Source organism: Mirounga leonina, unplaced genomic scaffold (assembly GCF_011800145.1).
Source record: "Mirounga leonina isolate KUSES-001 unplaced genomic scaffold, KU_Mleo_1.0 Mir_174, whole genome shotgun sequence".
In the NCBI taxonomy this organism is placed as follows: domain Eukaryota; kingdom Metazoa; phylum Chordata; class Mammalia; order Carnivora; family Phocidae; genus Mirounga; species Mirounga leonina.
The window spans coordinates 45,899,871-45,916,756 of NW_023270451.1; the positions used below are offsets into that span (position 1 = coordinate 45,899,871).

At 54.4% G+C, this 16,886-nt stretch overlaps 1 protein-coding gene across 4 annotated transcripts in view; it reads left to right on the plus strand.

The window, feature by feature from the left end:
- ADCYAP1R1 (ADCYAP receptor type I) overlaps positions 1 to 16,886 on the plus strand; it is a 57,447-nt gene that overhangs the window by 14,278 nt on the left and 26,283 nt on the right. For 3 of the 4 annotated variants that reach the window (XM_035020851.1, XM_035020853.1, XM_035020855.1), the window contains exons 4-6: positions 11,248 to 11,355; positions 13,733 to 13,753; positions 14,802 to 14,843. In XM_035020851.1, coding sequence (XP_034876742.1) covers positions 11,248 to 11,355; positions 13,733 to 13,753; positions 14,802 to 14,843 — 171 coding nt within the window. The remainder of the gene's footprint in view (positions 1 to 11,247; positions 11,356 to 13,732; positions 13,754 to 14,801; positions 14,844 to 16,886) is intronic. The other variant, XM_035020854.1, reaches the window with a different exon arrangement.

Consider the following 16,886-nt stretch of genomic DNA (forward strand, 5'->3'; position numbering starts at 1 on the left):
TGGTCCCTGCGGGCTGAGCTCCCTGTACAGTCAGTGAACATTAACTGGTAATGAAGCTGCTCCTGGCCATGCTGGCCTTTCCCTCTGGGCTGAGCGCTGGCTCAGCCCTAACCAAGGCCAAAAGTGGATTCTAGGCCCCACCACCCAGGGAAGCTAAGCAGGGGGCCCAGATGGGCATAGTTGCAGGAGACCAAAAGAATATCTGGTCCAAGCCTCTAGTCGAGGGGGTGGGAAGAGGGGCGCCCTGGGGGCAGTGACTCGTTAGACCACACAGGGAGGAGTGGGTGGCTGAGGTGTCCTGCCTCCCAGCCTAGGGCTGTGGCTCCTGCATCGCAGGTCTCAGATACACTGGGGGTTGAGCAATGAGACGCATCCAGAAGGGAAGAGTAGAGGTGGGGTGGGAACCAGGCCTGGGGAGCTGTGTACAGATAAATTGCACAGCGGTTTGGGGAGCCCTGGGTTGGGAGAGGACATGAGGGCCTGGCCACAGGGGTGTCCTCGCAGAAGCATGAGTGAGACAGATATAAGGATGGACACCCTCCCAGGAAGGGGCAGGCCAGTGCTGGGTTAGGGGGTGTCTCACCCCCAAGTGATGCTCGGGAGAGGAAGAAGGAGTTCTCTGTGGGGAAAGTGGGCAAGGATTCGCGGAAAAGGTGGTATTTAAACCAGATCCTTGGTTTTCAAACCTGGCTGCACATCAGAAATCACCAGGAGCTTTTAGAAAAATGTACCCAAGCTACAATCCAAACCCATTAAATCAGTACCGCTGTCCATCAGGATGTTTAAAGGCTCCCCAGGAGATTCCAATGAGAAGCTAGGCAGAAACCCCTGAGTGAGACTTAGGGACAAGCAGGCACTTGCTGGCAGGTGAGAGCTGAGGGCTGGATGAGTGGGGAGAACATTCTAGGCTGAGGGAGCCCCAGCAGGAAGAGGTGGGGGAGGGGAATGGGTACCTCCCTGTATGTGGAACCCTGAATTAGGGTGGGTGAGAGTGGGCTATAGTGAGGGTCTGGCTGAGGGTCCCAGGGGCCCTGTGAGTCATGGCTGACCACAGATCACCCTCAAACCCGGACGTGGGTAAGGGACCCCAGGCCTGTGGAACAAATTCACTCATCCACTGACCTACTCACTCATTCATTCACTCGTTCATTCACTCATTCGTTCACTCACTCATTCATTCACTCACTCGTTCATTCACTCACTCATTCACTCATTCATTCACCCATTCATTCATTCACTCACACATTCATTCACTCACTCATTCACTCATTCATTCAGGTGTTTAAGTGCAAGTTGTTACAGTCCCGCCCGCCGTACTCACTGTGCCCTTCCTCCCTCCATCGGGTCATCCCCCACCTGGAGCTCTGTCTCCCTTTCCCAAAAGGTCCTTGGGGCATCCTTGTCATTGCAGTTGAGCCAGGCCTCTTGGCTTCGTATTAAACCTGCTTGTGAAATCCAGGCAGCCATTGATCTCCTTGCACTGTGCAGCGCCTTAGAACCCCCAGGAGCACTTAAAGATGCCAATGGCCAGGCCCTTCCCAGACCAGCGTGATCAGCATTTGGTGGTGGAGTTTGTTGAAGGCATGTGTTAAAAGCCTTCAGATGATTCTAAAGCATATCCAAGTTTGAGAGCCATTGTTGTGGCCAGAAGACAGCATCCACTGGATGCTCATGCCATCTTGGACCAGAGGGCAGCCCCCAGGGTGCAGGTAAGCCATGCTGGGAGCTCATTCCTAGCCAAGAGTCAAATGGGAATGACAAGGAGAATTGGCAGTTGGCATGGTGTTGCCAGGCTGTGCTGGGGTGACCTGAGAGGCCAGCCCTCCCCCCGCATCCCTTCTTTGCCCCTCCCCTGCCCCTTCTGTGCCTAAGCACATGCACCATGCACAGAACTCTGGCCAGAGGCTGGCTGATGTCCCTGAAGTGCACTTGAAAGTGGAAAAAGAAAATCTCTCCGCTTGTTCTAGTAACTGTGAGTTACGAACTCACCATCATGCTTTGCTATAATTGAAAAATGTATTTCTATGTATTTTATATATTTCCCCATAATCTTTTAAATCCAATGAAGTGAGTGCATTGGAATGAGGACACTCATCTGCTGGAGGTGAGGTGTATCCATGCTGCAGTGTGTGTGGCTGGGGTGGGGGGGTGCTCCCAGGAAGGCACCTGCTTCCTCTTAAACCCTGTCACTGGGACACCCCAAAGAGAACATGGGATGGTAATGCACAGAGTGGCCTTTGGGGTGGAAGCCAAGGAACAGAGAGATGCGGGGGTGGGGGGTGGGGTGGGACCAGAGCTCCGCAGCCAGCTAAAGAGGGTAGAAAAGTCAGGTGAGGCCGGCAGAGTGAAAGCAAGCTTGCTGACTGCGTGGCTTTGTTCACAACATCCTTGGTGTGTTTTAGATGTGTATTGGGACCGTTACTGAGGCGATCCGTTTAGTGGTTTTGTATCTCATCCCAAACCCCTGAATGCTAAATGGGACTAGAGACAACAGCTCTGTCATGTGACCCAGAGAGAGGTTGAGGCTAGACGTGGCAGTCACTGGCTCAGTCACACGGAGCACTGGAGCCAGCTCTGGGACAGGACCCAGGTCTGCCATCCCAGCCGGGGGGGTGCCCTTTGTGTGGCAGTGCTCTTGTGTCCAGAGAGAAGGACAAAGGAGTCCTGTGCGTGGGAATGGGGTCTCCACTCTTAAGAGTCGTCGGTCCCACACAGGTCCCAGGCATGGGCTGCTCAGCCCGAGCAGCCAGCCTGCGCGGGGTGGGTCCGGCCAGCGCCTCTTCTTTGCAGGACCGTGGGCTTCCGTCAGCCTGGAGGCCTTCCCTGCATTTAAGCGGAGCTGCTTGTGTGTGGTCCTGCTGGGGGTCCCCCTACTCCGGAGAAGATGAAAGAGGCCTGCGGTGGCTTTGGCGGGGGCAGGAGGGAGGAGATTTGGAGGGAAGATGAGGAAGCCTGCTCATTGCTATTCTGCCCCAGCCTCTGAGCCCTGTCCGGGGTGCAGAGTGCTTCGCCCCAGCCCCCACCTCCACTCTCACCACGAGAGAGGCCTGGAGGAGGGGGCCACCTCAGGGCTGGGCCCAGGCTCCCCAGCCCTGGAGCAAGATCGGCTTCTTGACTGCACCTGCCAGCCACTCTGCCACAGAACAGGCACTCAGCCTGGGAGGGGGTGGGGTCCACAGGCACCCTCACTTCTGACAAAGGGTTCCATTTCTGTCCAAACTGGTTTTCCTTTAGTCCCGTAGTTCTCAGACTCAAGCCTGCATCAGAACTTCCTGGAAGGCTGTTAAAACACAGAATTCTTGGACCCAGCCCCAGAGTTTCTGACTCAGTGGGTCTGAGTGGGGTGCCTCTCAGTGGTGCAGATGAACATCTGCATCTCTGTCAAGTTCCCTGTGGTATTCCTGGGCTGGGGACCCCACTCTGAGGATCACTGACTTCCAGAGGAGAGGACTGCATCTTCATTCCTTCCCCACCGCCCCCCACCCCCAGCACTGAGCTCACAGCTGGTCCCCATTTTATGGATCAGAAATATTGGCTGGGAAGTAAATTTCAGGAAATGGAATCATATTTTTTTACCCTTGAATTGTGATGCTAAAATGAGGGGCTTATTCTAACAATACCCGAGCATCTTCAAAGGGAGGACTGCGTCTTTGTCTGAGTCCCTTTGGTGTCCCTGGTCTCATGGGTTTTGAACACTGTGTGGAACTGGACAAAATCATCACCATGACAACCTGCGATTAGCTCCTTATTTTGTTCCAGTTGAGGCTAATGGTCCTTGTGTTCTCTCTCTGTTCAGTGTGCCCAAGTGGTCTTTTCCCCTCCTGCTGTCGCAAGGCACTGCGTCTCCTTGGCTGCTTTGTGTCTAGTGTCTTAGTGTGAGCAGCACCCTCCCACACCCCCAGAGTGTGCACAGCGCTCTCCCCTGAGCAAGATCCCTGCTGCGCCTGGGTTCCTCGCACCAGGTTCTGTAGAGGCTTTCAGGCTTTCGGGGGGCGGGAAACAGACTGAGCCAGGAGGGCACAGGTGGACTTCGTATAGAATTGGGGAACCAGAGGACAGGTGAATAAGGAGACTTGGGGGTGTAAAAGCAGAGAGCTCTCCCAGGGGAGAAGAGCCATTCTGATTTTCAACCTCTTTTGCGGGGGAGGAGAGGAGGGGAACAGGGACTGATGCACTTGACCATGTCTTCCTTGAAGCAGGCTTTCCTGGCTGCTCTGTCGCTAACCTGTCCTGGTTTTCCCCGGGTTTCTGGCCACCCCTCCTCAGTCTTTTTTGCCAGCCCCTCTTCTGAATGCTGCATTCCTTCTTCTGTTGGGACCAAGCCTTATTCTCTTCTCTTCTCTAGTGCACACCCTCTCACTAGACCCATCGTCCCGGTCCGCGATGGGTCCTACCTAGCATCCCTGTGCCGACCACCCCTGGTTCTCTTCCCCCTGTTCCGACTCCCCGTCTGCACTCCGGACTTGTATCTAACCTCCTGTTGGAAATCCACCTCTACTTGGCTCCTGGCACCATCTCAGACTGAACACACTCCAGACGAAGCCCTTGAACTCCAGCCTGCCTCATGCCCTCCACCATTTGCTTCTCATCCGGTTTCTCTCCACTGTGGGGAAAGGCTGACCCCTCCAGCCACACAGACACTCAAGCCAGACGCCCAGGTGCCATCTTTGGTACCTCTCTCCCTTTCACTGCATCAGTCAGGGTAGCCTAGATGTCACTGCAGTAACCAAAAAAAATAATAAAATAAATAAAAAAATAAAAATAAAGACCTTAAGATTTTAGGGACGCAGCACAACAGCCTTTATTTCTTGCACACACAGGTTACAGGCCTGTGTGGTTGGTAGAGGCGGGAGGCGGAGCTTGATTCTGCACCGTCATTCAGAGCCCCGGGCTCCTTCCATCTTAGAACACTGCCACCCTCAACCTGTGGCCTCCCAAGGATGCTGCAGAGAGGGGAGAGGGAGAGAACGGGCGTGGAACCTGTGAGGGGCGCCTCTGAGAGCAGTCCATCACCTCCACTTACTTACCATTGGTGAGAACTCAGTCACGGGGTACGGGTGAGCACCAACGGTCGCTGGCAGGCTGGTCTGTCACTGGGCCCTCCAGTTCTGCCACCTCCAGGCTCCCCTACACAGCATGCCTTTCTGTCTTGGCTGTCCTGGCTCCGAATCAAGACCCTCTGCCCTCCCCTGGACTTCTGCCATATCCTAACAGATATGTCTCCATTTTGATTTGCTGCTCTTGAAATGTATTACCTTCCCGGGGCGCCTGGGTGGCTCAGTTGGTTAAACGACTGCCTTCGGCTCAGGTCATGATCGTGGAGTCCCGGGATCGAGTCCCGCATCGGGCTCTCTGCTCAGCAAGGGGTCTGCTTCTCCCTCTGACCCTCTTCCCTCTTGTGCTCTCTGTCTCTCATTCTCTCTCTCTCAAATAAATAAATAAAATCTTTAAAAAAAAAAAAAAAGAAAGAAATGTATTACCTTCCCACACAGCTGAATCAGATCATGGGACTCCTTGTCTTAAAACGCATCTGTGGGAGGCAAAACAGTGGTGTCCACGTCCTAATCCCCAAAGCCTGAGAATGTGTTACCTTACATGGCAAAAGGTACTTGGCAGGTGTAATTAGGTTAAGGATCTGGATTATTCAGGTGGATCCAATATAATCGCAAGGGTCCTTTTAAGGGAAGGAAGGTGGCAGGAGGGTCAGAAAAGGAGACAGTTGAGGATGCTATGCTATTGGCTTTGAAGACGGTGAAAGGGGCCACTGGGCAAGGAATGTCTTGAATCTGGAAGAGATAAGGAAATGGATTCATGCTAGAGCCTCCAGAAGAAACGCAGCCCTGTAAACATCTTGATTTTAGCCCAGGGAGGTCAATTTTGGACTTTCGGATCTCTAGAACTGCAAGATAAGAAATGTGGCGCTTAAGCCCCTGAGTCGGCTTTGTTGCAGTAGCACTAGGAAGGTAATTCATCATCTAAGAGCTTCTCTTAGCATTTAGCCTCAAGTGCAAGATCTTTCCCCTGGACCACCGGACGGTAAGCTCTATGTAGGCAGAGACCGGGGCTGTTCTATTCACTCGTGTATTGCTGTGCAGCGTCGGACTCATAACTGACACAGAATAAGAGGGGGGGAGGGAAAGTGAGAAGAAAAATAGGGTAAAAGGAGGAGGGGGAGGAGAAGGAGAAGAGGCGTCTTGAAATCCTCCAGTCCCAACAACACCAAGCTTTGTTGGGACTAGAGCCTGGAACAGATGGGGATAGAGAAGCTGGATGTATTCTGTGGGGGTGGAAGGAAAATGAGTTGCTGTCCTCAGTTAGAGAAACCCAAGGCTCTTTCCCATCCTCCTCATCTCCCCGGAAGCGGTTTCTGGGGGGATTCAGAGCAGGCCCCATGAAGGAGGGGAGACGAGATAGAGCCCACACCACCTCTGAGAGGTGAGAACTGTGGAAGTGTGCATGGGGCATTCTGGGAAGCCCCGAGGTGGCGACCTGAGTCTCCTGCGACCCCAGTGATGTGGGCCAGAGGGGTGGTCGGAGGGCTTTGAGCTCCCGATGGGGTCAGGGACATTGTCCCCTAAAGGAAAACTGTTTTTCTGCTCACAGCATTTCTGACATTGAACGTGTGGGTTTTCCAGGTTTCTGTGGACACTGACTGGTGTCCCTACAATTTAATTCACTTCTGACACTAACTACCTGGAGTTAGCACAGACCCTCCTGGCTAAGAGCTTGGTCTGAAGACTGTCTCCTCCCCCACTTCAGACGCCAGTTGTAAATCATGGGTCCCCATGTCATCCACACTTCTGTCTGACTTGACTACGAATTGGGGGTTCCCATGACCTACCTCCTCCTCAGTTTCAATAATTTGCAGTAATGGCTCACAGAACTCAGGGAAACCCATGTACTGGTTTACTATAAAGGATATACAAGAACAGCCAGATGAGGGGCTCATAGAGTGAGGTCCAGAAGGATCCCAAGGGCAAGAGCTTCTGTCCCTGTGCAGTTTGGGATGCACCAACCCAGAAGCTCTTTGAACCCCATCATTTAGGGTTTTTATGGAAGTTCTGTTATGTAGGTATGATTAAATCCTAAGCCATTGGTGATTAGCCCAATTTCTAGCTCCTCCCCCCTCCCCTGAGGTTGGTGGGTGGGGCTGAAAATTCCCTGGCAACCAACCACCATGACCCCAGAGTCACCTCATTAGCATAAATTCAGGTGTGGTTGAAAGAGGCTTATGAATAACTAAAGACACGCCCCTCACCCTTATTAGGAAATTCCACAGGTTTAGGAGCTTTGCCTGGAAGCTGGGACTAAGACCAAATACATAATTCTTACTATGTCATGGTACGGCAGTTCCCTAAACCCAGACACTGGGATTGGGCCCTCGAATTATGGATTTCAGTTCTAGTCTTTCCACCTGCCCTGGTGCTGGAGGAATTGCCCCTAGGAACCTTAGTCCCTGGAGGGGAACCAGGCTGGGAACCTAAGGAGGGCAACAGGAGGGCTCCTGTAGTGTGGCAGGCCATGGGGTAGGGTGGGGCACCTTGGCAGGTACCCCTTGGGAGATGTTTGTCTTGGCAGTGGGGTCAGAGAGTGCAGCCCCGGACTCCCTAGCCACCCTTCTGGGCACCAGCAGGTCGTGAGTGAATCTTGAGCTCTGGTCACCCAGAGTTGGGCATATGCTCAGAGACACCCTGCCCTTGCAGTGCACACAGGGAAACTGAGTCAGAGTCATGAAGTGAGCCCTTGGCAGAAGTCAACCCAAATTCAAGTCTTCAGGCTGCCTTGCAGGTGCTGAAGGGACATGCAGGTGCCCTTCTGCTTCCTCTGCCCTCACGGCAAACTTCTCAAATTTGTTTTCTGCCCCACTGTGGCCCCAGGCCTGATGGGTGCGGGAGGTGGGGCAGGTGTTGAGTAAGTAGTTGCTAAGAGCATGGATTCCCCACCATGCCTCTATGCCTCTGCCCTCCAACCTGGGAGCCCCCAGCTCCCCTCATGGCATCTCTGCCTGGGGCCTGCATCTTTCCTTGCACCTCAACCCTCGGGAGCATGCTCCCTCTATCTGAAGTGCCCTGAGGAACGTCAGCTGGCTGCAGCAGCTGGTTGTGCCACGGCCTAATGTTCCATATTTTGGGAGTATCTGTTGGCTGGGGCTTCTAGGGCACGGGCCAGACACAGCCCTGCTCCACGGCCGTTCCACGGTTGGTCTTCGTGGACCACGGCAGCCAAAGATGTGCCATTGGGTCTCTTTCAAGGACATGACGTCATAACCAGCCACGTGCCAGCTGGTTTCCTGCTGTGAAGGGTGGGCAGGAATCAGCAATAACTGGCTACTGCTGTGAGACCTGGGACGCTGCTCCCCTCATGTGGCCCTGGTGTCCTTGTCTTCTTGGTTTGTTACCCTCTGAGTTTTCTGTGGTGCTTCCAGCTCCCAAACTTGGTCATCCCAGGAGCCAGGAGACCATAGGTCAATGTGACTGGGTGTGAATTCCAAAATAGCCAGGTCTGAATTCTGAGAGACCAGGTTTTCTGCATTTGGAAGCTTGGAGTGCCTTCTTGTCCAAAGGCTACCCGTAAGTCCATCATGGACCCCAGCAGAGAGGCTGGGAGCCCATGAGGCCTGCCCTAGGCCCCCTTGCCCTGCCTAGAGCCTGCCCAGGCATCCTCTGTGACCGGTTGGTGGCATTCCACTGGAATTTCTCCTCACCTTGCAGGGCTCTGCTTCATCTCCTTGTCTGGGCCTCTCTCAGGGGAATGATTCTCAGGGACACCTAACTGAAATAATGAAATTAATGCCAGTAACAGCAGTGACCATGCATTGAGTGAGCCTGGAGTTCTAAGAGCTTTACATGTATGAATTCATTAATCCTCAGGACAGCTCTGGGAGGTGGGACACTCTCTCAGTCACCCGCTGATTGTCCTTTATCTGGTAAAGAAGCCTCTCCAAAGCCCATGTTTACAGACCCCTCAGCAGGATGTGGGTCCCTTCCTGAAACTGTACTCTGCCATCAGACCCTCCACGTGGCTGCCTCCCTCCTCCGCCTTTGCCCCCCCCTTAGGAATTCTATCACCGCATGCACTTCCTCTGCCCACCTGATAAATGTGGGGTTCCCTGGGGCTTCCTTCTCCATGCCCTTCTCACTTCATGCCCTTTCCCAGGGCCTCACCCCCTCCCCATGTGCCAGAGAGGGAGGCAAGGCCTGGGCCTTGGGAGCCATGTTGAGGACTTGAGGTAGGTTCTCTGAAAGGTGTGCACTGCTGGGGGTGGGTTGGATGTCCCGACCAGATTTTCCTTTTGAAAAGATCACTGTCACAGCCTTGTGGGGTCAAGTGAGGAGACCATGGTGCTAGTAAAAGGTAGTTTACCCCTTAACTCAGTGGGGGTAGGGGGATGGAGAATAGGGCATGGATTTCACAAATACCTGGAGGTCAGACCGGCAGGACATGGTGGCCAGTTGGATATGGGGGAAGAAGGAGGAGACATAGCAAGGGCGGTCTATTACCGAAACCCAACTTCGGCTGCCCTTTGTTCGAAAAGCCAATACTCAAGAGATGAGTTTTGCTTGGAAAGGAATATGAGCTTTATTCAGGACACTGGCCACTTGGGAGGAAGGCAGTCTTGTCCAAAGGCCAACTCTGAGGTTTCTGCCGGCCCAGAGATTTTTTAAAGGGTTTAGGGCAGTTAATCAGTTAAGGGAGTGCAGTGGTCTGTACCATTTCTTGATTGCGTGCCCACCACAGACGCCCGCTGCAGATGTTATCGGGGTGCTCAGAGGTCATACAGGAGAGTCTGGCGACTGCTGCACAAGGACTGTGTTCTTTCTAGGACAGAATGGGTCATCTGTAGGTATACAAAGAAAGGTTCAGTTAGTCACGTGGGTTAAGGGAGCTTGCGAAAGCCTGAAGACAACGAGCGTGGCCAGAGGGGCCGAAATGGCTTCAAGTCTGTCTGGCTGGGGCTGAGACAGGAAATGGGACTCTAGTGGGAGATGCTGAGCTGAGTCTTGCACAGGCTGGGTTTGGGTTACCTCGGGCCTTCCGTGGGGGGGATACCCAGCCACGGGAGGCTGTTTTCAGGGAGTGCAGGTGTCAGGATCGGGGGGTGTCTGTGTGTAGCTCCGTCCCTAAGTCCATGAGCCAGTGATGCTGTCCGAGGTGGGAGGGGTGAGGCGCTGGGGCAGGGCAGCCGCCAGTGTCTGTGCTCAGGCCCAGTTAGGGAAGGTGGAGAGGTGGCCAGCTGGTGGCCAGAGGCATTTCGGCGGAGAGAAGAGGAGGGATAGAGCCAGAGGAAGGGGTGGAGCACGAAGGGAGGTGAGGAAGTGGCCACGGGGGTTGCAGAGAGCTCCAGGCGAGGCTGGCCGAGGCTGGAAGGAGAGAGAGATTGCATGGTAGGCAGAGGGGCAGGAGGGTCTGCTGAGCCCCCAAGGTAATACCTGGTCGTCAAGCTTGTCATCCTTCTCTTGCTCCCAGCAGCGCATATCCAGCGAGGCCCCAAGTCTTGATGATTCCTAAACACCCCTCGGTCTGTCCTTGCTCCCCCTCCAGCCCTCTGCCTCGCCTAAGCTGGGCCTGCGCCACCGCAGCACGGGCCTCTTCTGTCTCTGGGCTCTGCGTCCCTTCACAGTCCTGGGCCTTGGCCATGCAGGCCTCTGCCTGGACGGCATTCCCCCCCTCCCCGTCGGGCGGTTGCTGCTCCCCCTCCAGGTCTCAGAGCCTCGCCATCTGGAAGGCAGGGGCCTGGAGCAGCACCCTTAGGCCAGCCAGTTCCTGGCCCTCCCCTCGGGGCAGGGAGGGCCCACCGAGGAGACCGAGCTGAAGCTGGACCCCATAATGATGGCAGAGGCTGGGAGGACTAGGGGGAGCTGGTGTGGGGTGATGGTAGGATGCTCCAAAGACCCCCAACATCTCATGCTTAGTGATCCTGCCCTGGCCTGGTATTGGCCTGCTTCTCCCTTCCCCACAATCCTTCCAGCACCGTGGGGCTGCGGGGGACGTAAAGTTAGGTGAGAGCTCCCTCTCCACCCCAGGAGCTCCTGAAATGTCCAGCTCCTCCTTGATGGGTCTTCCAGGGATGAGGCTGAGCCCTGCCTCACACAGTGAGCCTCACCTTCTCTCCCTGAAACCGTTCCCTCCCCCTGCAAGGGCCTGGCTCCCCAGGGTGTGTGTGCCCACCCGCATGTGTGTGGTGTGGGCAGTGTCTGTGCATGCAGGGGGTGGGGCCCCCTCTCACCAGGGTTCTCTCCTGCACAGGCTGCCCTGGGATGTGGGACAACCTCACGTGTTGGAAGCCTGCCCGCGTGGGTGAGATGGTCCTGGTCAGTTGCCCTGAACTCTTCCGAATCTTCAACCCAGACCAAGGTGAGTTTCCCCCTGGGGCTTCCCTAGGCCATGATTGGTCTAATCTATCCCCACACTTGGGCCCCAGGCCTTCCTGGGACCCAAGTACCAAGGACCTGGTGCCCTCTGCAGGCCAGTATTCCCTGTTCCAGAGCTCCCATGCTAGTGGGAGCATGAAACTATAGACCCTGGTCCGCACAGGGACATGGAAGCACCTGCAGACATGGCTCCCAGGGTGATGTCGAGATGCGCCCTTGGGTGTGAGGCCAGGCTGTGCCCTTGGATGTGGGCTCTGTCACTTACCCAATTTGGACCTTGAATGAGGCAATTCACCCCTCTGTCCCCTGCCCCCCATTCCCTGGTCTGTCAAATGGCAATGTGGCATAGTGACTGGGGAATCGTGTGGAGGAATGCACATGGTAGCCCAGGTCTTGGCACATTTTAATGGTCGGTAGTGTTAGTTGGTGTTACTATCAGTATCACACGTACAGGGATGCTCAGAGGCCCAGAGAGATACCCAAAGATGGACACACAATGAGACGCCTTCAGGCAGCTGGGCACAAGACACTCACCCGTGTCCACACCCGCATACCCACTTAGATCCTAGGTATGGTATCGCAAAGAGCTCAGCTTGGGACATGTCTGTGTTTGAGGTCTCGGGGGGGCCACTGATGTGCTGTGGAGATATTCAGGGCCCCAGACCCATTTGAGAGTCCTAGGGGTGGACAGTGCCTGAGCTGTGTGACTCAGGATGTCGGGACAGGGGGCAGAAGTGAGGGGGCAGTGCTCTGAGAAAAGGCACAAGGCCTTAATGACCACATCTCCAAGGGGAAGGGTCTGACAAAGAGGGGTTCGTGCAGATCTCTTCTTCAGGTGTGAGCTGGCCTCTCTAGGCCAGTTCCCACCTTTCAGCTGGGACCTTGTAGACTCCTAAGAAGGGCTGCTCTCCAGCCAGACTGCCCTAACTCTGGGAAGGGCCTAGAGTTGGACCCTGGTCTTCCACCCCACTCCTTGTGGCTGTGGAGGGAAGCAGGACACCAAGTTAGGCAGGGCTGGGCTTCAGGCAGGTGATGTCCTGAGAACCGCCCCACTGACTGCTCAGCCCTGGGTTGGGGCCTTGTTTAGGGGAGGATGGACGGCAGGGACTCTTGAGGGGTTTAGAGACATCTGAGTCACTTGTGTGCTCATGCACAGGACCTTGTGACCTGGTCTTCAGCTTCCTCTTTCACCTACCTAAGGCTTAGGCCAGTGTCCTTCCAGACCTGGAGAGTGCTCGAACTCCACTCCACTACGGAGTCCTGCCTCCCTCCATCCTCCGACCTGTCTAGGAGAAGCAGAAGGCATATTCTCTTTCACTTCTGGAACTCTAGCAACCGGGACTCTGCCTGGAGGGGCAGGTGCTTGTGGGAGGTGGCAGAGGGGAGAGGGGCAGTATGTTGGGGTGCAGGGCCCCATCCGAAGACCAGGGGAGGCAAGGTTTAGCTAAGATGCCTCCCTTCCCCTCCTCCCACTTCCCCTTCTGGTTGTTTAGCCACACCTCCCACCTCCAGACCTGCCAGCCCAGAAGGAGGATGGCTTTAGGCTCTTCCATCCTGACAGCTGGGGGGCTGGGTGTGGCCCCAGAGCCAGACAGGAAGTGAATTTGGAATCAGAGACAAACTCGGGGTACAGTGTGCATGGGGGGGCCTCGGTGCGGTGGCAGCTGGTGACTCAGCCACATCCTGCTGCATTCCTATGGAAACCGCCTTCCCCACTTCCTCCATTCACGTACTCCTCTCATTCATCATTTACCTGAGGCTTCTTGAACATCTACTTTGTGTCAGGTACCATGACGAGACTGCTTCTTTTCGACAACAACCAAAAAGGCAAAATGACTCAGTGGTGAACTAAGATTTTAAGGAAAACTTTCCTTCACACTCCGTCCCTCCCTTTGGCAACTGCACCATGAATGTGTTATTTACACCTGATCCTTAATGGCTCATTAAGGCAGGGCCCTTTAGCGTCTCTGTTCACAAAGCTGGATTAGTGAGACTTGCCTTACATGCTGAGAAAGTTGAGAATGGCGTTTCTCCTTCTATGTCGTGGCTCCCAGGGCCGAATGTGTTTTCTGTAGTTGTTGCTGCTTTGCAGGCTACTGAAGATACAGGGGCCCTGAGCTCCCCTCCTCCTCTCAAATGCCTCTACTCATCTCTCCGCAGCTGGGTCGCATTCTGGAGGGAGAGGTAGAAGTCTCCCGTGTCTGGCCCACCCGCAGCCTATAGTCCTCATGCCCCTGGGTCCCCGGCAGAGTTTGGGCATGGGGAGTGGGGGAGGGAGGAATTCAGCAGGACCCAATGAGAGCAGACCCAACTCTAGCTCCCTCGTTCACCTCTGGGTTCTCTCTCTTTCTCTGTTTCAGTGTGGAAGCTAGAAACCATTGGTAAGAGGAACCTTGGCGAGGACAGGCTGCTGATCATCTGTCCATCTGTCCATCCAGCGGGAGCCCAGTTCTGACTGCTGGGAATGGGTGGGGGTGGCATGAGAGGCTCCTCAGGGACCAGATTCCCCACCCCTACCGCCTGCCCTTAGCCATCTGGGGAGGTGGGGGACACAGGCAGATGGAAGATATAGCGCTTGGCCTCGGGGTGCTCATGGGCTGATTTGGGAGGCTGAGACACACTGGTGGATGGGATAGAAAATGAGCATTGTACAGGCCTGAATGTGTGTGTGTGAGCCTGTGTAGATACTGACATCCTCAGTGGCCTTGACACTGGAATGGAGGGCAAGCTTGAGAGAACTAACTATGCAGCATGCAGGCAGGGTAATGAAAAGGTCAGGAGAGGCTTCTTGGAGGGGGTGGCATGTCAGCTATGTGTTGGAAACAGAGGATTTTGAGAAGTAGAAAGGAAACGAGGGCTCATTGCTAGCAGGGGGTTCATCATAAGAAAAGGATGGAGGTGGTATAAAGAGTCAGGAGAGAGAGAAAAAATGTCCATGGATGAAGTCCTGGGCTCCCTTGGATTAGAGAGTTGGGGGCTGAGATGGAGGCTTGTAGACCCAAGAAGAAACCCAAGTCCAGGACCCGTGTTGCTGTTCCTGCCTTTTTCTGGAAAAGGCCCAGTCATCCTTTTCCATTCCTCTCCCAGTCTGGAGGCCCTCCCACCTTCCTGACGATATCCCATTTCCACTTCCTGTGGCCCAGTGGGGAGAACTGAGTCATGGGCCATCATCAGCATCACGGAAGTACAGAGCAAATGGGATTGATGCCAGAAGGCACAGTGTGTGTGTGTGTGTGTGTGTGTGTGTGTGTGTGTGTGTCAGAAAGGTGTGTGGCTGCTGTGTGTACTGCAGCCTTTTGGCTGAGACCCCACCTCTGTCCTTCAGACCAGGGATGGCCTTGACCTTCCAGGGTAGAGAGTACACCACGCACAGCCCTGGCATGCTGATGGCTGTGCGTGCTGACTCATGCCCACTTCTGTGCTTTGCAGGGGAGTTCGATTTCCCTGACAGTAACTCCTTGGATCTCTCAGGTGAGGGGATAAACTGGGGCCCACCATGGGCTGGCTGGAGGGAGGGCATGTGCTGACACGGGAGCTTGGCGGCCCCGTTCCAGGGCAAGCAGGGCCTTTCTGTGGCTGTGTGATCTCTGGAAAAGCTGTGGATTTTCTCCACAGAAACTTGCACTCACGTGCTCAGACAGAACGTTGTGCGTACAATTTCTGGGAGCACAGATCTCTCGAAGCCACACTGTGGACTCCAAGTACAAATCCCCTGGATTCGATGACCCCTGATAGTTTGGAACTCCCAGGTGCAACGGTGGTTCTCCGACTTTCAGTGTGACCTCAGTCACCTAGGGGGCTCGTTAAAACTCGGATTCCCAGCCCCCAGAGTCGCTGATTTAGTGGGCTTGGGGTGGGGCCTGAGAATGTGCATATCTAGCCAGTCTTCCCAGTGATGCTGATGGGCTTGTCTGGGTAGGGTGCCCACTTTGAGAACCAGTGCCCTAAAATCCTGTGCTCCTACGAAATTGCTGGGGCAAAATAGTCTAGTGAAGTGGGCACAGTCACGGCAAGGTTTTGACAATCTAGAGAGTACTCCATCTTCTGGAGATTTCCATCAGAACAATAGAGCGGCAAATTCGTGGAATAGTTCTGAACAAAAAGGTTTATATGCCTCTGTGCCCACACTGTCTTATAAAAAGAAACAGAGAAAGGAGGAAAATAAAAGAAAGGAAATGGCTTCTACCTCTGGGACACTTTTAAATAATTGCTTTTCAAAACAGATTCCCTTTCCTCTTCCCACCACCCTGCTGTGGGCAAAGCAGAGAGGAGAGGAGGCCCAGGAATGGGAGGGGACTTGGCCAAGGCCATGACTCCCCCAGGACATGCAGAGTTTCAGAGGGACTTGGAAGGAGGTCGCTAGTAACAGCCTGACATGGATTTGCTGGAAGAAGGAGGAATTTGGCATCAAAATGGGGGACAGAATTGACTCCTCCTCTCCCTGGGCCTGTCAGGCATCCTCCTTGTCCTATGTCACAGGACTCCAAATTCGAGAAGCGGTAGAGACCAGTAGTCTCCCCACTCTGGGCAGAGCTGTCTTCTGTGGCAGGGTCACTCACCCTCTGCTTCTTCCCAGAGTCCCAGGAAGTGTGTTTCTGACTCTCTTGGCAAGTTATGACTTGGCCTCAGCTCTTCCAACTCAGCTGGCGAGGACACGGGGTTGGAAAAGTAGAGGGGTTTCCTGTCTTGGCCTCTGCCCTTGCCTCCTTCCCAACCTCCCCAGAGGTGGCCTTGGCCACAGCAGGGGGATCTTTCCAGCAACATGGGTGCTGGAGCTCCTTTTCTGTGGAAGTGTCTTGTTTTACACAAGTTCCTGGCCCCTGAATCTTGTGAAAGAAAGAACCATTGCCACGTGCCCTAAGAGAACAGGTAAACTCCCAGGAAGCCAGTCTGGGAACAGGGGTCGGTCTGGGGCCACAGTCCAGGGCTGGAGGCAGAGGGGGCTGCTTGCCTTCTCCCCTCCACGGGATGGCCGTGGTTCACCCTTACAGACAATCGGGAGAGGGGAAGATAAAATGAGCAATCATTAAAAGCTAAAAGGCCCCAGGCGGGGCCAAAACCAATCTAGATTCCACCCTACAGACCGTAAATGATTCCTTCCCCTTTGGTGTCCTACAAAATGGCCTTTACAGTCTATCAAAAGGAAATTAAAGTACATTAGTGACAGGAAACAGACCTCTAAACCTGGGAAGACGAAAGTTTTTTTTTTTTTTTTTTAAACCTAAATACGTATCTTAATAAGATCTGGCGCTAGGTTAATGGAGGTCTGGTCCTTGTTAATGAAGCAAGCCATGCATGTATCCCCTTGGTGCGGGATCTTGCAGCTGTTGCAAGGCTCAGAGCTCCTGATGTGTGAGGGGCACTCCGGCTCCAGAGTCACCTGAGTTGACTCCTGGACCAGAATCCCAGGGTTGGAGTGCGCTGGCGGCTGGAGTCTGCAATGGTGATCGCACATCATTCATCTCTGTTCACCGACGTTTGACAAGTGCTGACCCAGGGCCTAGGGAAGAGGCT